The 23,923-nt window shown below is 24.7% G+C and overlaps 4 protein-coding genes across 4 annotated transcripts; 2 read left to right on the forward strand and 2 right to left on the reverse strand.

Moving 5' to 3' along the window:
* Positions 1 to 1,145: 1,145 nt before the first annotated feature.
* On the reverse strand, positions 1,146 to 2,151 carry LOC122503491 (leucine-rich repeat LGI family member 2-like). Its single transcript, XM_043614058.1, has one exon. It carries the CDS (start codon positions 2,107 to 2,109, stop codon positions 1,363 to 1,365), a length of 747 nt encoding a protein of 248 aa, XP_043469993.1. The 5' UTR covers positions 2,110 to 2,151; the 3' UTR covers positions 1,146 to 1,362.
* Positions 2,152 to 2,368: 217 nt separating this feature from the next.
* LOC122503512 (venom acid phosphatase Acph-1-like) lies at positions 2,369 to 4,652 on the forward strand. Its single transcript, XM_043614082.1, has 5 exons — positions 2,369 to 2,505; positions 2,645 to 2,901; positions 2,984 to 3,267; positions 3,690 to 3,904; positions 4,515 to 4,652. The coding sequence occupies exons 2-5, from the start codon at positions 2,756 to 2,758 to the stop codon at positions 4,650 to 4,652; spliced, it is 783 nt and encodes a 260-aa protein (XP_043470017.1). The 5' UTR covers positions 2,369 to 2,505; positions 2,645 to 2,755.
* Positions 4,653 to 8,990: 4,338 nt separating this feature from the next.
* LOC122503513 (odorant receptor 67c-like) lies at positions 8,991 to 16,015 on the reverse strand. Its single transcript, XM_043614083.1, has 8 exons — positions 15,988 to 16,015; positions 15,050 to 15,238; positions 10,124 to 10,534; positions 9,994 to 10,042; positions 9,810 to 9,921; positions 9,600 to 9,707; positions 9,319 to 9,513; positions 8,991 to 9,121 (listed from the first exon to the last, which is right to left on the reverse strand). Exons 1-8 carry the CDS (start codon positions 16,013 to 16,015, stop codon positions 9,065 to 9,067), a joined length of 1,149 nt encoding a protein of 382 aa, XP_043470018.1. The 3' UTR covers positions 8,991 to 9,064.
* A 4,985-nt stretch (positions 16,016 to 21,000) lies between these two features.
* On the forward strand, positions 21,001 to 22,969 carry LOC122503514 (odorant receptor 2a-like). Its single transcript, XM_043614084.1, has 8 exons — positions 21,001 to 21,067; positions 21,179 to 21,358; positions 21,479 to 21,860; positions 21,960 to 22,034; positions 22,158 to 22,269; positions 22,349 to 22,456; positions 22,639 to 22,833; positions 22,913 to 22,969. The coding sequence occupies exons 1-8, from the start codon at positions 21,001 to 21,003 to the stop codon at positions 22,967 to 22,969; spliced, it is 1,176 nt and encodes a 391-aa protein (XP_043470019.1).
* The last annotated feature ends 954 nt before the right edge of the window (positions 22,970 to 23,923 follow it).

The raw sequence follows: 23,923 nt of genomic DNA on the forward strand, positions 1-23,923 counted from the left end.
TTTCAAATTAAAACCTTTTGATAAGTTCGTCTATGTATGAAAATTATAAACGCACCCTTCTTAAAATTCAACTAATTTTGAAATATTCATGTAAAATTATTCATTTAAATTTTATAAGTAATAATTTTATGTCAAAAACTTTCAAAATTTAATAATTTTATTAAATAACAAACTTCTTTGAAACTTGAAAATTTCTTCTATCTATTTCGGCCATATTGGATCCGCCATTTTGTTTTTTGAAAAATTAACATCAGCTTTTTTAAAAATTTCCAAGTTATGATTATTATAAAAATTTAATTATACGACTTATTTGGCCACGTTTTCGGCATATTTGGAACAACCACTGCATGTCTTTTGCAAAACAATGAACAAGATAAAAAAATTTTTATAAAAAATACAATATTACAGTAATTTTCTACATATTGACAAATGATAATACTATAAATATTTAGAAATCTCCACAGCAAAGAAAACAAACTGCATTACAATGTAAATAGAACATGTTGATTACGGTTAACTTATACAAAGATATGTTTTTAATGTCAAATGTTATGTATACAATAACAATAAAGATAAAACACTCTAAAACAATTGACCTTAATTAGAATGATTATTTACTGCAATAATTTGATCTTTAACTCTCGATAAATTTTTCTTTTTGTTATGTAAATTTAAATTCTCACTTGACATTTGCTATACTTTAAACTCTATCAGCTGGTTTGCAGTAATTAATTAATGATGACAAACTTTTGATTATCTACTTGTTGAATTGGAAAATAACGATGGAATATTACTGAAACAATAATAGAACTTTTATTTTGACATATTTTATTTATGAAAATAATTTTTTTTAAAACTTCTATAAAGAATTTGTGGGAGCTCCTTCGAAGCGAGGCATATCTTGAGGTGAGCAGAATATTTCTGGACTGGATCATATAAAAAAAGCCCTTTAATTAAATCCTTAAATTTTTGGAGATTAATTCTATTTTAGTTCTGAATCGAAATTTTTGGAGATTAATTCTATTTTAGTTTTGAATCGAAATTTTTGGAGATTAATTCTATTTTAGTTCTGAATCGAAATTTTTCAAATGGACATTTAACAGGAAGATTAGGATGATAATTAGGAAGTAAATTACTGAAGCATGTTTCTAATAGTGTTGTTTTTATTAACAGCTGATAAAATTGTTGTTATACAAACTTCAAAGAATTTCTAAGAAGGATGACATTTTCATAAGTTTTTTTTAACAAATCAGTCACTGAATTAATTTCTAGGAAGGGAATCGAAAAAAATTTTTTTTTATATTACTGCCAAATATTTGCACTAATAGAAATTTTCAGCAAAAAATAGATGAACGTAAATAATTATCTAACCATAGTCATTTTTGAATCTACGCAAACGCCAACAGCCTCTTCATCATTAACATCAGTTACAGTTTTCAAACAATCTCTTGTATTAACAAGTAAACGCTCAATACTAAGATCTTTAGATACAAAATCGCCAACAACATCTGGATGACTCTTCATCCAATCGTCCAATTCAACCATACATTTCCAACTTAATGGATTCATAACGACCTTCAACGTTTTAACATTTTTCATCGTATTCAACATATCCATGACAACACAATTAAATTGATTATCTCCAACATCAACGTTCACCACTTTCGAAACGTCTACATCTTTATCAACTTTAGACAATTGATTTGAATTCATATTGACATCAGTCAATGCAACCATATCGTTCATCCAACCGGCTCTAACCTCCTTCAATTTATTTAATCTCATATTTAAAACTTTAAGCTTAGTAAGACCTTTGAATGCGTGATCTTCAACGTCCTCCACTTCTGAATGTTGAATTTCCAATCGTTCCATTGTCGGTCCAAATCTCTCAAAAACACCGACTTCAACTTTGGGTATTTGACTCTCTACAATAATCATTGCCACAACGTTCACGTCGTCGGGAACTTTGGCCATTTCAACTTTCAGGTCCTTAACAAAAAAGCAGACTACCACAACGTCCTTCTCACCCATATCGGCCGTCCTCCGCATTATGCAAGAGGCTCTAATCAGGGCAACAAGGCCCAATAAAATGAATAGTCTCATCAGCATCTTTACCAAAAACGTATCAACTAACTGCGATCGAATTCAAATAGACTGCAATTTATATAACGGAAATTGTTGATTTTACAAAGAAAGAAAAAAAATTCTCTTTACGAAAAATTATTTTGTTGTTTGACCTAAGAACTCGTAACGAATTTTTGGTAAAAATGAAAAAGCCACAAGTCATAGATGAAAGGTTAAATAGTTATCTAAAAGTTAGTTTTCAGCGACATCAGCAAATATAAATATATGGTTTATCATATTCTCCCGACCTTCGATAATGTTTTTGTATTTGTCGCCATAGTAGGGGTGACGTAAATTAATTCTCGTTCCTTTTTTTATCTCTTTTTGCAACTGTCACTTAAAAAATAAATAATCTGAATCTGTTAACACAAAATTGTATAGGTATCTTTTCTTTTAATTAATTAAATTGTTCCTAACAATACCCTAACATTGCGTTAATAATTTGACGTTTTTGTATTAATTCAATCAACAATATAATTGTTTATAACAAACTAATTGCGTAATCTATTACAAATTTTAGTAAAAAATTGTTATAAAAAGAAATTTCCAACGAAATTTATATGACGATTTCCTGGGCAGTAATTATTTACCAAAAGATGTTGAATTAAGCTCGAATCTAGATCGAACAAAAATGAGTTTGCAGCTTGTTTTAACGAGTCTCTATCCTCCCGATTCATATCAAAATTGGAATGAAAAATTAAATTGGCAACCAATTCCTATAAACTACAAAACTATTGAGGATGACTATTTATTTCAACCAACGCTTCACTGTAAATTGTAACAAAAAACGAAATTGCAGAAAAATATTTATCTTTCTTCACTGATATTTATATTAAATTTTTTTGGAATATATTTTTAGACTTAGAGACGAATATTATAAGGAATGGAATAGCACCGAATTAAGAGAAACAAAATTAGATTTTCATGAATTGGGACAAAATTTAAGTTATCTGACCGGATACCCTCTAGATCATCCTGATAAACTTTCGGGTCTTTATGCCGATCTTGACAGCTTGGAAACAATTGGATTTCATTTTCCGAATTGGGTTGATTACTATTTTCCAACTGGACCACTCTTAAATGTTGTTGAAACAACTTTAAAAGTTATTAATAACAATAATTTATTGAAACGACTTAATGGAGGTAAAATTATTAATTTCATTCAAATAACCGATTATTTGTCTATTATCAAATAAACTTACTATTTAAACGAAAATAATTTTTACATTTACTCGAATCAATTAAAGTGTATTTGAACCAATAAATTCATTATTGGAAGCAAATACCATTTAATTGATTGAAATAAAAATGTTTTGATTCAAGTAAATATGTGACGGGCCGCAAAGAAACCTAAGAAGTTATAGATTATGTTTGCGTCCGATTTATCTTGATTAAAAGCTTCCGTTTGATTATATTTAAACTTGAAATCAGATATTCTATTGAACATTTTGGATCTAACGAAGCAGAAGCTTTTAATTAAAATAGAAATAACAAAAACATAACTTCAAAATAATATTGAACCTTTCTTCGAAGCGCGTCTTTTATAATGAAAATGATACTTTTAGGAAAATTTTTACGACAATTTTTGGAAAATATTTCTGCTGTAACTAAAAGTTCTCCTAAAGTTGAGAGTAATCCAAAATTGTATTTATACAGTGGACACGATCTTAATGTTGTGGCTTTTCTCCTTGCTTTGAACAGTACTGAATCGCTTTTAACAAGATTTACAAGTACAATAATAATGGAATTATTATTGATTGACAATAACTATTACGTAAAGGTATTTACTGAAAAAAAATCTACTCTTTACTTGCAATAAGAGGAATATTTTTAATTTCCCATTTTTATTCATTTTACAACAATATGTGACAAATTTTTACAAATAAACAACATTTTGATATAAAATCCATTTCAGATAATATTTCATTAGACACAAAATTTATATATGTCGTAAATATTATTTGAAAGAAAAGTCACTTGACATTAAAATTTCATTTGACATAAAAATATAAATATTATATAAAAAATTATATATAAAATATTATATAAAATATTATATATTATTTTAATTATATTATATAAAATAAAAATATGAATATGAAAATATTGGTGCGAATTTAAAAAATAACGAATTAGATATTATCAAGAAAATTGTGATTGGCCAATTTTAAAACTCGCTCCTCCATTTTTATGTCAAATGATCTAGATGTAAAAATAATAGTTGTCAAGTGAATTTTATTTCAAATATAACAATTATGTCCAATTATTTTTATGTCAAGTGAGTCAAATTTATTATTTTGTGTCTATAATCAAACTTTGTTTTCAGTAAAAATAATCATTTTTCTAAATTTAATGAATTCTCACTTCTATATTTCTTTTTTTCTATCTAGATATTGTATTACTTGGGAATTCCACCAGTTACAAAAGAATTGAAGATTTTTAACTGTGAAAATCCTTGTCCATTGGAAGAATTTCAAAATCTTGTTAAGCATTTACTTCCATCAGATGAAGAGTTTTTTTGTTCTTAAAAAATGTAATTAAAATTTTTTTTATTACCAATTTAAAATTTGTTGTCATTTGCGACTTTTGAAATTTGTCTTTATTGAAATAACGAATTAATTATTAATAACAATTAATATAGTAAATTATTAAAATACTAATTTGATTAATATAGTTATAATACTAATATTAATAATAATATCGAGAATTTCTGGTAAACAATTACTAGAATTTAAATTAGTTTTACAAATATTTCTCAATAAATGAATTTTAGTTTACTTGTTAATCAACCATTAAAATTATTAAAGATAATTGATAACATCTTTCTTCCAAATGTCTACAATTTCCCTGCTCTACTTTGGCGAGAATCTAAAATGAGAAAATAATATTAAATACATTTTTCTTTAAATATTAATAAAAATACTAAAAATTCAAATTGTCTTACCTATTTGAAGATCTTTTCGCATCAGGAAAGTTCTGTTGTATCTTTTTAATTTACAAATCGATAAAGAGGCTTTTTTCTCGAATATCTGCTTTTCATTTTCGCTGTTATTACTTCAAGAAGAAAAACAATGATGGCAAGAGAGTATCCAATGACTAGTACAGAAAGCAGTATGGGTAACAGTTTATCCTTAGTAATTTCTTCTGGTTTTGGTAAATCATTCAATATATGTGGAATATTTTTATAGAAATCTTTAAGAAATCCAAATTCCGATGCTTTTAGAATTGTTTCCCTAAATCGATTGACATAGGGTGAAAAATAATGTGCCGTGAATGTACTGTATCCACTTCCAAAAGTCTCCTGCAATATTTTTCCATTTAGTTTTCCGTATTTAACTTCATATTTCGCAATATGATATGCACCGTCGTTAAGAACACAGCAAATATTTTGAAAATTAGACAATTGCTTCAAACATGTTTCTTCTTTTCCAGATGGATAAAACATTCCTTTAAAAATCCACCTTCTAACATCAGATTGTGAAAATGAAGTATAATAAAATAGTTCTGGTCCATTAAGTGTAGTAATTACAGATATATTCGATTTCATAAGTTCTGCAAGAGTTGAAATTTCGGGAGCTGAAGATATACTGATGTCCAGAATGACAGAGTAAAAATAACTTGTGTAGACAATGCATGTAATTAACAGTGATCCGAAAATTGTTCTTTCTGATAAATTCAGTGGTTCCTCGGATGTTCCCATTCCGATTACAATCTGAAAGATGCTTAACGTTTGCCAAGCTCTCCTCTTGAATTTTAATAAAAAAATTGCGAGTCGTATTACGCTAATCATACAAATCGTTGCTAGGATCATATGCCAAAATTGTTCTGAAACTTCAATGCCTTCGTTACATTTTAATCCTTTTGGAATAACAACATTTATTCTAACAATATTAAGAACTACGATTTGCTGACGAAAACAATTAAGATCATTCGATTGAAATAGGTCTACCAAATTTAACGACAAATCCGATAAGCTTAAAATATTTTTAAGTAATATATCTTTTTTTTTATCATTGTCTGCTTTAAAATATGTCTTGCTTGCAACATCTATAATTTGTGTCACATTTGATTTAAAATTCATTGCCTTTTCAAGAATATCTAGTAATTTCATGGAACTGTTGTATTCAACTTCAGATGAATCATAAACAGATTTACAGTCTACTTTTAATCTATATCCATGGAGATTCTTCAATTTATTTGGAAACCATTCACTTTTTGCTGACAGCAATTCGTGGGAATAATTTTGATTAAAAGGATTCAGATGACTCAGAAATGGTGACATTAAGGAACTTGATTTAATTATTTTATGCGGTTGTTCATTACTATATGTCAGTAAGGTAAAGTCTAAATACTTTAATCTCCAGGCTCTAGATAAAATTTTTTCAATAATCGTATAATTTGAGGATGCGGAATTTAGAATTAATATTTTCTTAGGAATTTGCCGTGGATAATAAAGTCCATTAAGCTGATAAATATGCGTAAAAAAAAAGAAATCAAAGTCCAGTTTTGACATTTCGTAAACAAACAGTGAAGGACCAGCGTTTTTGTAAAGTTTCTTTGGCTTCTCTAACCTTGGATCTGTGAGTAAAATTGTTTCCAAATCATTATGACTAAAGATTACGGATGGAAAGTGGGAATTGACACTCGTTATGGTTGATTGTAGTATTGGGTCCGTAATATTTTGCACATCGTCAACAATGAATATAACTTGATGTAGTTTTGATTCTTCTTTTAAATGCTTTAGCAGTCCATCGATGTAACCATTTGTTGGTGAGGTATCTTGAATTCCTCTTAGAAAAATAAACGTAACCAAATATATGTTAATGACTTTCATCCTTAACAACCGATTTCTTCAAATGATAGAAATAGACTGCAATGAATTTGATGTCGTAACAAGAAATTCTAATTGAATCTTTTGTGTAATAAGATGTAAGGAAAAAAGACTTTTGAAATACATTGTTATCAATAAAAATTAATTAAATTGAATGAGATCGGAATTATTTAATTCTGATTCTTTTCTAAATCTAAATAATAACTGTCTTATTATATATAATAACAAAATAATAAAATATTACAATAAATAGGAAATTACTATCGATTTCTATTGTATTCATATAACAAATGTAGCCAAAAACCCTCTTTATTTTAGATGTGTCGACAGGACAGTTTTCTGTTAAAGGGGGATTCAATAATTGTAAAGATAAATTCGGCGTAGAAATTCATTTCATAAATAATTATTGCCAAAAACGGCCTTGGCACTTCGAGAACTGCGCCTGTAAATCTTTAGGATTTACTATTAAAGAATTTTTTAACACAAAAAAATTTCGATTTTTTGAAGTTTCTACATAGTGGTCAAACACATTAAAAAAATACATATAATATTTTTAAAAAGTGAATTAGTTTCTATTTTATCAATATTTTTTCAATAATTGAATTCTTTCAAAAGAAAATGTAATTAAAATTGTATTGGAAATAATTTAATTCTTTGGAAAGATTTTTATTAAAATTCTTTAAAATAATTGAATTATTATGAAAAATTTATTTCAATATTCTTGAAAATAGTGAAGTTGTTTTTAATCATTTTTACTGGAAATGTTAAAAGTAATTGAATTTTAAGAAGACTTTCTTTAAAAATAATCGTGTTTATCATTAATTTGTACACTGTAAAAAATTTAGAGAGTTAACGGACTGTGGAGTTGGGAGTGAAATTTTTCGAGTTTTTTTTTCCCCTTCATCAACACCCGCGCGAGTTATTTATTCCTTGGGGAGTTAGCATTTGGGTGTAAAGTTTTAACCCTCTTTATCCAACTCCCCTGGCATTAACTCCCCAATGGGTGTGACTTTTATAGAATACCCTAAGGAGTTAAAATTTAAGTCCCTTTTTTTTAAAGTGTAATTAACGAGTTTCCTACTAAATTATATTAAAATTAATCATACAAAATTTAATTCTATTAAACAATTTTATTAGAATTTTTGTAAATATAATTACATTCTTTTTAAAGAATTTCATTAAAACTTCGTAAAAATAATTATGTAATTTTTAAAAGTAATTTTGATTAAAAACTTTTGAAAATAATTGAAATTTACAAAAAATTTTGATTAAAAACTTTTGAGAACAAATTGTATTGTTTAGAAAAATTTTATTACAATTTTTAAAAATAATTGAACATGTTAGAGAAATTTTATTAAAATTATCTTAGATATATACCTATTCACGATTTTTAAGTATAGTGCAATTTCTCGATAAATAGTAGCTTTTATCATTAAAAATATAAACAAAAGTATCCAGATAGTAGCGAATAAAAAAAGTAGTAAATATTAGGTTTTAGTAGATGAGAAATAAATAATTACATTACATAATAAATACTAATAATTATTATATATATATATATATGACGCACTCCGAAGAAAGGAGAAAAAGACAAATTTTAGGTTATGTTTGTTATTATTCTGGATCAACTCTCAATAGAAACCACCCGTACGTTAAAAAATCTTTAAAATATCGAAAATTATTAATAAAAATTGAGTTTATGAGAATTAAACGAAAACTTTAAAATTATAATAGAAATAACAAAAACATAACTTAAAAATAACTTGCAATCTTTCTTCGGAGCGGAGAGTGTTTCAGAGTGAGAGTGATGCGCCAAAATTTAAAAGAGGAATAAGTAAGAATGGAAAAGTTATGACGTGTGAATTAAGACTACATTGATTTGTTAGATTTGTTACAAACATTAAAAAATTATCAAAATGTATAATATAAATATTATTTAAATTTTAGTAATTGATATATAAGTATTTTTCTATAAAAAATATTAATTTCTTTAAAGGACTCTCACCTCTTAATTTTCGGAAATTAATAAATTTTCCAAGTAGAGGAAAAATGGATTAATAATAATACATCTTAAGAGCGTTAGGCAATTGGAAAAAGTAAATGTACAGTTTATGTTTTATAAGTTTGACTTAACACTACCGAATTCGAAATTGCTAGACCGACAATCTGAAAAATAAATATTTCAGTATGATAATTATCATAATAAAATTTTCGGCAAGACAGTGCAGTTGTTAAATTTTACGTGAAAGGAAAGATGCTTTCTAAAAGGAGTGGTCAGTTTTAATTTTTTTTTTTTTGACAAATTTATGAAAAAATATTATGTCGTTTAGAAAAGTATAATAGAATTGAAAAAGTGAACTTACGGACTTAAATGTTTCTAGCGAAAGAATATAAAATGGTCCTCCGGTTAAAGATATCGGACGTTGAGCACGAACTGTCATTATTAACACAGCATACTTTATAACATGATTTTTTTGCTTTTTGCAATTTTTATAATCTAGAGTATCGTAAGTGGAAAACCATTCGCAGGAATATACAGCATCTGATACGTCTAAACCCTTAAATGAATTATTAACTATTCTTAGTAAGGTGTATTTTACACTATAGAATATTAGCCAATGCGACAATAAAAGAAACGTCTAACCAGTTTTGAAATATCGCTGGCAACGAAGCAGAAGAAAAATAATTGCACCGTTACCCCCATAGCGAATTCTATCAAGTTTAGTACTTGCACAACGCATTCTATGTCAGGCTAGAAACCAAATTTCTTTTAACTTCGGAAAAATGTTAGAAATTTTTGAATTTAAATAAAAAAAAAAAAAAAAAATTTAAATAATTTCTTTAATTATATTACTGTAATTTGAAGTGTTGCTGCTTCAAATGAACACAAGCAAAGGATGACAATATTTTGCACGCATTGCAAAAACATACACGGACTTCCAATATTTTCTAAATTTTCAACATAACTGTAAATATAATTTGTTGATAATGTTAAATGAATAAAGTAACTATTCTACAAAATGGAATTACTCTCTTACCTTAGAACTTCCTTATGTAGATTCACACAATTTTTCAATCGTCTTTCAAGTAGTGCTTTATGCATTACTTTACTCCTAAAACAATTTTTATGGAGTAGTAGTATTTTTTAGTATTGTATTATTTGAAAATAATTTGAAAACAAAAAAAGGAGTATAGTTTGAAAATTTGAATACCTATTGAAATCTGCTGGCAGTGCTTTACTGAGAAATTTTAAATACGAACAAATAATCACTAGCGAAGAAACGTATAATTGATCGTAGCATATACTACCCATACAACAACCAATAACACCACTGATTTGAGAAAAATATGACCATCCATAATATTCATATTCGTCCCATGGAAACCATCCTGAAAATGGAAGTATTTTTGGCACCACATTACCATCGTGCTGTTGTACATGAATTTCATAAAGTCGAAATGAAATTGGATTGAAACAATAATGAAGCACAGCGCCAACTCCAATTGGCGGCCAATAGTAGGCAAATAAACTTGTTATTCTCTTTGCCACTTTCATTTCCTTATGCAAAATTTCCTTATCTGAAAAAAATAATGAAATAATTAAATTTGTTAAAGAATTTCATTAAATACTTTTTAACAAATCGAATTTTCAAAAGATTTTAAATTTGATAATTGATAAAAAATTGAATTTTATAAAAAGTCACATTCTAATGTATTCATACTGCTTAGTACGAAGATTAATAATTAAAATTTTTATTAGTTAATTTAAAATAAAAGATATACACTTTATTTTTTTATAAAATTGAATTTTCGCAAAGTTTTTAAAAAATTTTATTAAAATTCATATTCGAAAGAATTCAATTATTTCTAGAAACTGTAAAAAAAAATTCTTCTCAAGAATTCAATTATTTCCATAAATATAGCAAAATTATGCAGATTTACTAAATTTGAATATTATTTAAAAAAAAAATTCTTCACAGGAATTCAATTATTTTCATAAATAATAAAATTCTACAATGGAATTCAATAATTATTTTCAAAAGTAATAAAATTCTTCGCAAAAATTCAATTATTAAAATTTTTTTTTTAAATTCTTCTCAAAGTTTAAATTATCTTTATAAATAATTAAAAATTGTTCTCCACAATTCAATTATTTTCAAAAATTTTTTAAAAATTCTACGCACACATTTAATTATTTTCATAAATAATAACATTTTTTGAAAGGATTCAATTACTTAAAAAAAACAGTAAATTTCTTTGTAGAAATTAAATTAGTACCTATCACATTTTAATAAAATGGAATAAATCAAATTTTCAATTACAATTATGAACGGACAAGATTATTTTAAAGAATTGAAAAAATTCTTTGTTTAATTCAATTATTTTCCAAATTTTTAATTAAAATTATTAAAAAAAAAAATTATTTTCAAAATATTTAAAGAAACTTGTCAAAAGAATTTAATTATTCATAAAAACTCTAATAAAAATTTTTTGAATCCATTTGTACATTTATTTATGTTCGAAATTAAACAAATTTGATGAGAAAAAAACGGGAAATAACCAGGAATTTTGTTGAACGAAAATAATAGACACCAATAATTAAAGACCCAAAGATTTCAAAAATTAAAAAAAATTTTAATGTTAAGAAATTTTTATGCAAAATGTTTACAGGATTGCCACAAAAATTTTATTGTTTTCATCATTTCAATTCAATTATTATTTTCAAGAATTTTTAACTAAAATTCTTTTCTAAAACAACTATTTTTTTAAATAATTTTTTAAAAAATGTGCCTTTGAAAATTTTCAAATTCATTTGTTTACAATTCAATTTTACGAAAATTTATTTTCAAATAAATATCTATTAAAAAATTCAACGAGAATTAAATTATTTAAATAAAAAAATAAAATCGTTTATTTAATAAAATTGAATGTTTCGTAAAATTAAATTCTTTCGACGAATTTTAATAAAGTTTTTACGAATCATTACATTTTTCGAGGAATTCCATTAAAATTATTGTATAAAAAATAATTCAAATTCTGCAATTCGTGTTTTATTATTTATAAAAATAATAATTGAATCCTTGTAAAAAATTTTATTATTTATAAAAATAATTGAATTATTTGTGAATAAATTTTTATATTATTTATGAAAATAATTAAATGTTTGCGTATAGAGAAAAATTTTTGAAAATAATTCAAATTTTGCTAAGAATTTTATTAAAATTTTTGAAAATAATTGAATTTCTGCAATTATTTTTTTAATAATAATTATACATTTTTCGAGGAAACCGATTAAAATTGTATAAAAAAAATAATTGAAATTTTGTTTTAATTTTTTTTATTTTTATAAAAATAATTGTATTCCTAAAAAGAATTTTAATATTTATGAAAATAATTGAATCACTAAAAAAATTTTTTTTATTTTTGAAAATAATCCATTATTTTCATAAATAAAAAAAAGTTGACGTGAAGAAAATTTTTGAAAAAATTTATAAATAATTGAATATCTGTGAAATTTTTATTATTTATGAAAAATAATTGAAATTTTGTCAAGAACTTTATTAAATTTTCTGAAAATAATTGAGTTTCAAAGAAGAATTTTATTATTCACAAATAAGATAATTTAAATTTTGACAAGAATTTTTAATAATTTTTGAAATATACCCCCACAGCACCAAAACTTTCCTAAAAATTTATTAAATATTTACTTGCAATACTCGTCATATTTAAAAAGTTTAGTGAAAATTGTGTAAAGATTTAAATGTCCCGATTAAATAAATGTTTAGCGCGAAGCTTTCCTGAACATGTCCTGAACATAAAATTGAGCTCCCGCGTCCAATAACTCGATCTGCGCTTGAACTGAAAAATTCAAGCCAGTCAAGCCGGCAGAAAATGGAAAAAAATAAAAGTCGGAATTTTTAATTTTAAAACATACTACCGTATAGAGCATAAAAATGCCCAACTTTTTTGTCTTTGAAATTTTTCTGTAGAACTTTTATTTTTAATAATAATGGACAAAAACTGAATTTTTTTTATTCTTCAATTTCATTGAATTTCAAAACATAAATCGACTTTTCTCAAACAAATCTTAATGAAATTAATTAAAAATTGATATACTTACTTATCAGGGTCTACCGAAGACGATGAAGTGATTGAAACATTAAAAAAAGTTTATTGAAAAATTATTTGTTAATATAAATACAGACCTGTCAATAAATACGTTTTCTCAACTTTGATGAGAAAAAGTGTGCGGTGAACTTTCGAGTTGACACAACTTCCAGTGAGACATTTGTTTATTAACATGTGAAGAAGTTTTTTGGAAATTTTTATTTAAATCGGATGAAAAATAAAGAAAATACATAATGTTTAAAAAAATATGCGTCGTGCGGTGTTTTGACATTTCGACGCAAGAGGAGAAAACTATTGGAAACTATTGCTATTTTCTGTTGATTTATTTAAAAATAAGTTTATTCATGTATTATATTTAAAATAAAAACAATTCTATACATTTATAATATGATAGGCAGTAAAAGATTTATTTAGATTTACAACGACAGGAAGAAAAATAGGAAAAAGTTAAACAAATGCGCGATGCATAAAATTACCACCAGAGGGCAGCACCTAATGGGCATATCTAATTCTCATATTTTACTTCCTAACGTCGTGTATTATATTGGATTTTCAATTTCTTGTGTACAAATGAAAAAGCAAATTTTCAGGATAACTGGTTTTTTTCTATTTTGCAATAACTGTCCAAATTAGGAGAAAAATCCTTTTGAAATTACGTTTACGTTCAAGCAGCCATTTTTAAAAGGCGACCACTGTTAGTTTCCAATAGTTTTCTCCTCTTGCGTCGAAATGTCAAAACGCCGCACGACGCATATTTTTTTAAACATTATGTATCTTCTTTATTTTTCATCCGATTTAAATAAAAATTTCCAAAAAACTTCTTCACATGTTAATAAACAAATGTCTCACTGGAAGTTGTGTCAACTCGAAAGTTCACCGCACACTTTTTCTCGTCAAAGTTGAGAAAACGTATTTATTGACAGGTCTGTATTTATATTAACAAATAATTTTGCAATAAACTTTTTTTAATGTTTCAATCACTTCATCGTCTTCGGTAGACCCTGATAAGTAAGTATATCAATTTTTAATTAATTTCATTAAGATTTGTTTGAGAAAAGTCGATTTATGTTTTGAAATTCAATGAAATTGAAGAATAAAAAAAATTCAGTTTTTGTCCATTATTATTAAAAATAAAAGTCCTACAAAAAAATTTCAAAGACAAAAAAGTTGGGCATTTTTATGCTCTATACGGTAGTATGTTTTAAAATTAAAAATTCCGACTTTTATTTTTTTCCATTTTCTGCCGGCTGGACTGGCTTGAATTTTTCAGTTCAAGCGCAGATCGACTTATTGGACGCGGGAGCTCAATTACATCTTCGCATAATTATAATTATAATTATAATTATGCGAAGATTTTATTGAAATGTTGAGGAAAGCTTTGCGCTAAATATTTATTTAATCGGGACATTTAAATCTGTACACAACTTTCAATAAACATTGCAATTAAATATTCCGAATATTGCAAGTAAATATTTAATAAATTTTTAGGAAAGTTTCGGTGCTGTGGGGGTAATTGAATTTTTTCGAAAAATTTTATTAATTTTGAAAATCATTATGAATGTCTGCAATTATTTGTAACTTTTTTATTTTAAAAAAATTACAGATTACAAGTGTCTTTGTGGGAATTTAAATTATTTTACAATAATTATAGTACTTATTAGCCTCGTTGCTATAGTCTAGGAATTACAGAATTTTGACCCACTTTCTAGGATCTGCTGGCCCATCCCAGGTGGAAAAGTTAACGTTAGCTAATGTTACTAACGTTAACTAACGTTAGACTAACGTTAGACTAATGTTAATAACGTTATAATCTGATATAAGTGATCAAAAAATGTCGTTAGACTAACGTTAACTTTTCCACTTGGGACAGTATTCTTTATAATAAAGAATATTAAATACTAAGAATTCCTAGCTTGACTAGGAAAGTAAATCACACTTTCGAAATTAAACAAAATTCTTCTTTACCTTCATCTGTGTGGCAGATTTCCAATGCGTAACAATGACATTTATAAAGCATATTAATAAGATTTGTGATTTCGTCTATTTTCCACATACAATATAACCATTTAACAAGTCCAGTAGTATGGAAAGAAACACAACCGAAGATGTGTGCAAATTCTCTTACATTCTTAGAATCTTTGAGTCCTATTAATTCTGAGCAAATTAGTAAAAAATTTGACGATAAACAAATTATGATAATAACACTGGTCCATAATTTTATTGCAAACGAAAACACTCTTTTACTATTGTATATACGAAGAAGATGTAGAAGATTAAATGTATGTTGAGCATAATAAGTTAAGGATCTATTACTACAAGTCATCGTTTACTGAATTTTTTTTCCCTCTTTTTTTTAAATATTATTTATTTTTATAATTAAAAAAAGCAAAAGTAACATACTACTGGAACTAGTGATCTGTTATATTGAACGTGGAAATTTGTACTTTGTATTCTTTTCTTCGTATTATTAAACTCTATTTCAAGTATAGTGCCTTTTGCGAAAATGGAAACTCTGTTCAAACTTGGTTCTTGCGGTATAAATTATTTATTATCGGTAAAGTAAACTATACTATTAGAGTATTGAATATTTCTATCAAAGAGGACAAGTGTGTAATTTTCTAATCTTCTACATCTACTTATAAAGTTTCCGACAAAGTGGGAAATAACTTAATTTATCGTTTTCTGTCGGAAGTATATTTTTCAAAAATAACCATGCATATTGTTCTGGATTCAGTTTCATTGAATTATTAATTGAGTTTGGTATGTGGTTTGCAAATAAAATATACAAGTTTAATTTTAAATAATATATTTTGAATACTAAAAAATGCCAGTAGTTTAAGCAATGAGTTTGATGAATAAATGAAAATAAAGTTCTTTGACTAGTTTCTTTTTTACGTACGAACCTGTATTCGCATTATGTAAAGTCTGCATAATTGAGATTATTGTGAGGATTAAGAAAATTCACTATAAAAATGTAGATACAAGAAAATTATATTTTAATAATTATTTTAACAATTTTCTATATTATGATCAGAGTCTATAATAAGCTTTGTCATAAATTAATTTGCAAAAATTGAATGAAATACGCATTTTTGAAAAAAAAATTGCGCAACAATATTATTAGATTCTAATCATAGTACAAATGTTAAAATATTAATAAAATAAAAAACTTACCGAATTTCCTTGAATTTTAACCGATTTCCGGGCAAAATTTTCAATTTTTCCCTAACCCTAAAAAATATTTTGATTAAAAAATAATTAGATACTCAAAAAATTGTTCTATTGCATTTAATTATACGAATTCTTTTAATTGTAAAATTATTCTAAAACACGTCAATAAATTCTTTTTTTAAATAAATATTTAATGATTATTATTTCATAGGAATTCAGATTTTCAAAAAATTTCAAATTCAAACCTTTATGCAAATTCAACAACTGAGAAGAATATTATTATAAAACATGAAGATATAAATCACTCCGAGTCAAAGACTCAAAGTAAAAAAAAATTTAAAAAATTATTATTATTATTATTTTGAAGACTCGGAGTTTTTGTTATCTTTATGTTTTGTAATAATTTAAATTTTTGAAAAAAAAATTTTTTTGAAAAAACAATTTTTTTTTTTTCAAAGAAAAAAAATTCCTAAATTATTTATAAAAATTTTAATAAAATCTTTCCCAAGAATTCAATTATTTTTACAAGTAATACAATTTTTCACATGAATTCAATTATTTAAAAATATGTAATAAAATAACGAATTCGTTCTAAGAATATTCAATTATATTTTCATAGATTTATATTTTTCATAAGATTTCAATTATTTTTAATACAATTTTAAATAAATTCGCCTAAAAACATGTTATTATTTTCACAAAAAATTTTTCCAAGAATTCAATTACATTTCGCAAATAAAAATAATGAAATTCTTCGCTGAAATTCAAATATTTTCAAAATCTACTATTTTAATCAAATTTTTTAAATGAATTCATTTTTTAAAAAAATGTAATAAAACGCATTGCAAGAACGCGAATTCAATTATTTTCATAAACAATAAAATTCTTTACAAAATTTCAATAATTTAAAAAATAGTTTAATAAAAATTCGCTGCAAGAATCCAACTTATTTTCATAAAAATAATAAAATTCTTTACAAGACTTCAATTACTTAAAACAAATGTAATAAAAAATTCTTACGAGAATTCAATTATTTTTCTAAATAATAAAATTCCTCTCAAGATTTTAATTATTTTTATTAAAATTTTAGGTAAATTCTTCGCAGAATGTAATTGTTTTCAAAAATATTCAGAAATCAATTATTTTTTTAACATTCATGCCATTAATGCTTTTAATATTCAATTATTATGTAAAATTTTAACTGAAATTCATTTTTAAATCAATTATTATTAAAAAATTCTACGAGAATTCAATTATTTAAATGCAAATAAAATGCAAATAAATTATTTATTGAATAAGAATGTTTTTTAAAATTGAATCCTCATAAAGAATTTTATCAAAAAATTTTAAAATAATTGAATTTTTTTTTTTTTTAAATTTCGGAATTTTAATAAAATTTTCTGGAATAATTACATTTTTCGAGGAATTCGATTAAAATTGTATTAAAAATAATTGAAATTCTGCAATGAGTTTTATTATATTTATGAAAATAGTTTAATTCCTAGAAGGAATTTTATTATTTCTGAAAATAATTGAATATTTGTGAAAAAAAATTTATTATTTTATGAAAATAATGAAATTATTGCCAAGAAAATAGAAAATTTTGTAAATTATTAAATTCCTTGTGAAATTTTTATTATTTTATGAATATAATGAAATGTTTGCGCAGAATTGCATTAAGTATTTTTTTAAATAATTGAATTCATTTGGAAAATTTTTGAAAATAATTGAAATCTTTACCGAGAATTTTATAAAATAATTGAAATCTTTACCGAGAATTTTATAAAATTTTTTTTAAATAATTGAATTGATTCGAAGAATTTTATAAAAAAGTTTTAAAATAATTGAATTCTTGCAACGAATTTTTATTAAAATTTTCAAAAATAATTGAATTCTTACGAAGAATTTTTTAAAAATCATTTTAAATAATTGATTGTTTTCAAAATTGAATCCTCACAAAGAATTTTATCAAAAAATTTTTAAATAATTGAATTTTTTTTAACGAATTTCGGAATTTTAATAAAATTTTCAAGAATAATTACATTTTTCGAGGAATTCGATTAAAATTGTATTAAAAATAATTGAAATTATGCAATGAAATTTTCTTATTTATGAAAATAATTTAATTCCTAGAAGGAATTTTATTATTTTTGAAAATAATTGAATATTTGTAAAAAAAAATTTATTATTTATGAAAATAATGAAATTATTGTGAAGAAATTTATAAAAAATTTATAAATAATTCAATTCCTTGTGAAATTTGTATTATTTTATGAATATAATGAAATGTTTGCGCAGAATTGCATTAAGTATTTTTTTAAATAATTGAATTCATTTGGAAAATTTTTGAAAAATAATTGAAATGTTTACCGAGAATTTTATAAAATTTTTTTTAAATAATTGAATTGATTCGAAGAGTTTTATAAAAAAAAATTTTAAAATAATTGAATTCTTGTAACGAATTTTATTAAAATTTTCAAAAATAATTGAATTATTACGAAGAACTTTAGTAATTTTTTTTAAATAATTGAATTGATTCGAAGAGTATTATAAAAAAAATTTTAAAATAATTGAATTCTTGTAACGAATTTTTATTAAAATTTTCAAAAATAATTGAATTCTTACGAAAAACTTTATTAATTTTTTTTTAAATAATTGATTTTTTTTTAAATATTGTGTTTGAAAATTGTATTTGAAAATAGTATTTGAAAATAATTAAATTCCTCTAAAAATTGAATATTTATGAAAATAATAATTCAATTAAATAATTGAAATCTTTTGAAAAATTTTATTATATAAAAATAATAGTACCTAGATATTGAAAATGATTGAATTTGAGGAAAATTTTTGAAAATAATGAAAATTTTGTCTAAGAAGTTTATTAAAATTTTTGAAAATAATTGAATTTTGAAGAAGAATTTTATTATTTCTAAAGATAATAATTGAATAAATTTGACGTGGAATTTTTAATATAATTTTTGGAACATAATTGAATATATGCGAAGAATTTGATTACTTTTGAAATAAAATTGAATTTCTGAAAATATTTAATAAATTTTTAGGAAAGTTTCGCTGCTGTGGGGGTTCTTCTAAATTTAATTTTCTTCCAATACTTCAATAAAAATTCTTGACTTTTCCCTATAATCTATGACCACCCTGGAAATGTTAAAATATTTAAAAAATAAAAAACTTGTAAAATTTCCATGGAAACTTTGCACGGAAATTCCATGGAATTTTCAGGGGGTACTTCCATGGAATTTTTCGACGTGAGGGGGGGGGGGTGCTGTATTATCATTATTTTTATTGTATTATTATAGTATTTTTACCATTTGTTATGTTTTGAATATTTCATAAATTTTAAATGAAAAAGTCAATTTTAGTATGATATAAAAATATTTATTAAATTGTATCATAACAATGTCCCTTTACTTGCTATCGGGACAATTAATAAAAATACAAATAACTACAAAAGAAAAGTTTAATTCAAATTATACATAAATATAAGCACAAAAGAAATAACGATCCAGTCCTTTAAATCCTCTACTCCATAATTTCCCCCCTTTTAATAAGTATCGTTAGAGGCCATATATCCATAAATTACCAAAAATTTTTTTTGGAAATTGAAATCCTTTTACTTCTTGCATGTCAGACTATGTTACATACATTAGCACCACTGTTTCTCCTAATAGTCGTAACAAATAACTAGACCCCCACTATCCCCTTAAAGCCTTATTTAATTTGTCAATGCGGTTCATTATATTTATTAAAATGAATATTTTAATTATTTGAATATTTGAATATTTTTATTATTTACAATTGGTTATGAAGACTTTAGGAGGTGTTTTTGAAGCCTTAGAAAGTTAAAAAATACAAAAAAAAATTAATTTTTTAAAAATTCTAAAGTGTATGTAGTAGTAGTACCTTAATTTATTGTCTTGACTCTATTTCAGGAGTTTTAAAGAAAATAAAATAAAAAACATATTATATAATATTTATATATAATATATTTATATTATAGGATCTTTAGACAATTTAATGAGCTCTGAAATATGATTCAAACAATGTGCGGTCCAACAACAATGGTTTTCAAAAAATACAATACTTGTTACACAGTTTAAAAAATGCTGCAAAAAATAGGATTTACAAAATTCAGTCTTTGCCAGTACCACATTATATATAATTCCTATATTTATTAATTATAACATTGACATTGTAGTAAATTTACAAGAAACAACATATTTCCATTAATAACAAAAAAAAAATTTTTTTTTTATTTTCAAAAACAATTGCAAAGTTTGAAAGCAATTTGACAATTCAAATAAGAACTTTAGTTCCTTCCGTGATCTATAATCATCACTGAATTTACATATGCAAAATCAATTTAGAAATATTCCCCCGCACGATTTTGAAATTCAAACTTTAGTTTATGAATAATTGAATCCCAGGGGTGTAATTAGATATCAGTAATTTATAAGGTCAACTAGTTCCATAAAGATGACAAAGTTTCAAAATTCCTAAATAATAAATGATAGAACAATCTCCTACAACTTTCTATTGATTATCAAGAGTATTAGTAATACTAAACATTTATTCCATGCTCTATATACTTGTAAAAGGAATTCACGATCAAAATAGAAAGAAAATTTGCAATATTTTACCATATTGTTTCTTTAATGTCAATCAATTGTTTAATGAAAGGAACAATAAATTTAGGATTAGGAGTAAAATTAATCTAATGTATAATTATGACTGTCCTAAAAAACAGTCTTCAAAATTACGTACCTTATTTATTCGATACTTTACAATTACTTCGTATTTATAAAAGTGAAAAGAAATTTGCATTGCGTGTAAAAATTTCAACGCTGATAATAATAATTTGTTTTTTAGCCGCTAATTTATTTTTAATATTATCGGAATTGATAGATCTGAAGAATGTGAATGACGCTAGGGAATTAGCTACAAGAATTGGACCTGTTTCCCTACATATCACTGGTTTTATGAAATGGTGTTTTTGTATGTTGAGCATCAATAGAATAACAGATTTGCTGTCATTGTTAAAAAAATGCTACTCCTATTCTTACGAAATTTGTACAAATCAAAAAGGTCAGGATTCTATCATGTCTATAGTTGAAATTCTGATATAATCGTCATTGGGAAATTTTTTTAAGGCATTTTTCAAATAACAAAATTGATGATTGAATCTGAAACGATATGAAATTTCAGAAAAGGAGGATTTTCACGAGGAAATGGAATTAGTGAGTAGGAGGACTAATTTTTTTATTATTTTGTGGCCCGCTTTGGGAATGACTGGAGCTTTACATTATTGTTGCAATCCTCTATCATTTCGTTTATATAAAATTTACGTACAACATGAAGATAGTAGAAATGTGTCAAAAGTCCTTCCAATGAAGGGATGGTTTCCATGGGACGATAATAATTACTTTGGATGCTCTTATATTTTACAAATTTTCGGCGTGCTGGGCTGTTGTCTGGGAAGTGTTTCCTATGATCAGTTGTATGTGACGACGTTGATAATAATTTCTGGTCTTATAAGACATCTTCTCAAATCTCTAGAAGGAAAAAATGTCGAACTGCAAACATATAGGTACACATTGGCCATACTATCTAGTGTTTTTTTGTTTTATCATAAACACTTTTTCAGAAAACATATCCTAGTACGCATTATTAAAAATTTTATTTTCAGACAAGATTTATCGAATTACAATTGTTTTGAGAATCGACTGCGAAAATGCGCTATACAGTATGCGGAACTTTTACAGTAAGATTGCGATAATAAACAAAGTTTATTTATTTCTAATATAGTGACTAATCGTCACTAATAATACAAAATGCTAAAAATTTCAATTTTATAATTAAATTACAATTAAACTGATTATTTCAGTTATTTACAAGATTTGGAAAATGTTGGAAGTCCTTGTATGTTTGTACAATGTGTGCAAAATATTGTTATCTTGTGTCTGTCATCATTCGAGGCAGCAACACTTAATTATACAGTTATGCTCCTTGTAAAATTAAAGATATTTAACTTTTAATTCAACTTCAAAATAATTCTTTTATTATTTCTTGATGCAGATGGATGCAGAGTGTATTTTGAAAATTTTAACAATGGCAGAATTTGTCACTGCAATTACGATACAGTTGTTCTTTTTTTGCTTTGTTGCAACGCATATCAAATCACTGGTTTGTAAAAAAAAAAAATTTTTTTTGAAAAACTTGTTCAGGAACAAGTTACCATTACCTTTTTTTGCATAAATGAACTATGGACTTTTTGTCAAATTAATTCATACCTTCTTAAAGGGAATCGAGTTCTTAAGACTAGATGATAGAAAATGTTTTCAAAAAGACTTTTTTTTTTATTTTAGGGTTTGAAAATAGCAGATGCAGTATATGCTTGTGAATGGGTTTCTTCCTTTGGTCCAGTAAATTTAAAAAAAGAAAAATATCTCAAAAATAATAGGGTGAAGTGCTCAGTGCTAATGATTACAATTCGTTCACAACGACCAATTCTTCTCACTGGTGGTCCATTTTATATTCTCTGCCTGGAGACTTTTAAGGCTGTAATTTTTATTTCACACGTGTACACAATTTTTATCTTTTTTTTTATTTTTCTCTTAATAATATTTAAACTAATTTCAGATAATCGGTCTCGCTATATCCAATGCCGTTATATTAAGTCAAGTCTACAAGGGTTAATCTAATTCTTGTATAATAATAAAAGATGCAGAATTTTGCAGTAATTTATAAAAAAATCTTCTTTGTATTAATTAAGTCTTAACATAAACATAATCATTGTTTGATATTCAATACATTGTTCCATTTTGGTACTATTAAATAAACTGAGTTAATATCAGTATACATAGTGCTTTCAGATATTAATAGTATTAAAAGCAGAGCTAAAAATAAAAATTAATTTATTAAATTAAACTATTTAAAAAATAATTGAATTGTTTAGAAGGATTTATTAAAATTTTAGGAAATATGAACAGTAATAATTAATTTTGTACTTAATAAGTATACCACTTCATAATAAGGATATTATGAATTTGTAGGATAAAGGAAAGGAGTTAAAATCTAAACTAACCAACATATGTCGTTATTCAAATTTAATTAAAATTATTTATTCAGTCTGAAGTAAATAAAATGTTTCACAGCATTAAACATTTAAACTTCGAAGTAAATTTAAAGTGTCAATTTAGTGCAATTACATATACCCGATAAGTGTAATTAATCTAAGGATTACACGTCCAGGCTTCGCACTCCATTATGAGTTTAAAAAAAGTAGGAAAAAGTAGCCTCGATGACAAAAAAAAGTAGGAAATAGTAGCCTCGATGACAAAAAAAAAGTATACATATATTCCAGGGTGTCTGCTAACCGGAAAATCCGGGAATTTAATTCGACCGGGAAAAACCGGGAATAAGTCAGAAATTATATTCCAAACCGGGAATTTTCTCACCAAATTAGAAAGAACTTTATCATTTTAATTTGTGTTTAAAAAATCGCTTTTTATTTCAATTTTTATAGATATTTATACTGTTCTCTAAATTTAAATTAGTTAAAAATAATTAATTTTACAGTTAAAAATCAGTCACTGATTTAAATATAGTATGTAAATAAATAAATTACAAAAAAATTATCGAATTAATAAA

Source organism: Leptopilina heterotoma, unplaced genomic scaffold, assembly GCF_015476425.1.
Source record: "Leptopilina heterotoma isolate Lh14 unplaced genomic scaffold, ASM1547642v1 Lhet_263, whole genome shotgun sequence".
NCBI lineage: Eukaryota > Metazoa > Arthropoda > Insecta > Hymenoptera > Figitidae > Leptopilina > Leptopilina heterotoma.

Excerpts from the sequence above, each read along its gene's own strand:
- LOC122503491 (XM_043614058.1), bottom strand. The coding sequence starts at position 2,109 with ATGCTGATGAGACTATTCATTTTATTGGGCCTTGTTGCCCTGATTAGA.
- LOC122503513 (XM_043614083.1), bottom strand. The coding sequence starts at position 16,015 with ATGCAGACTTTACATAATGCGAATACAG. Across the intron at positions 10,535-15,049 it reads AATCTGCCACACAGATGAAG|ATAAGGAAATTTTGCATAAG; the intron begins GTAAAGAAGAAT and ends TATTTTTTTCAG. Across the intron at positions 9,922-9,993 it reads CTACATAAGGAAGTTCTAAG|TTATGTTGAAAATTTAGAAA; the intron begins GTAAGAGAGTAA and ends TTATATTTACAG.
- LOC122503514 (XM_043614084.1), top strand. The coding sequence starts at position 21,001 with ATGACTGTCCTAAAAAACAGTCTTCAAAATTACGTACCTTATTTATTC. Across the intron at positions 22,270-22,348 it reads CAGCAACACTTAATTATACA|ATGGATGCAGAGTGTATTTT; the intron begins GTTATGCTCCTT and ends TTCTTGATGCAG. Across the intron at positions 22,457-22,638 it reads CAACGCATATCAAATCACTG|GGTTTGAAAATAGCAGATGC; the intron begins GTTTGTAAAAAA and ends TTTTTATTTTAG.
- LOC122503512 (XM_043614082.1), top strand. The coding sequence starts at position 2,756 with ATGAGTTTGCAGCTTGTTTTAACGAGTCTCTATCCTCCCGATTCATAT. Across the intron at positions 2,902-2,983 it reads CCAACGCTTCACTGTAAATT|ACTTAGAGACGAATATTATA; the intron begins GTAACAAAAAAC and ends ATATATTTTTAG. Across the intron at positions 3,268-3,689 it reads ATTGAAACGACTTAATGGAG|GAAAATTTTTACGACAATTT; the intron begins GTAAAATTATTA and ends TGATACTTTTAG.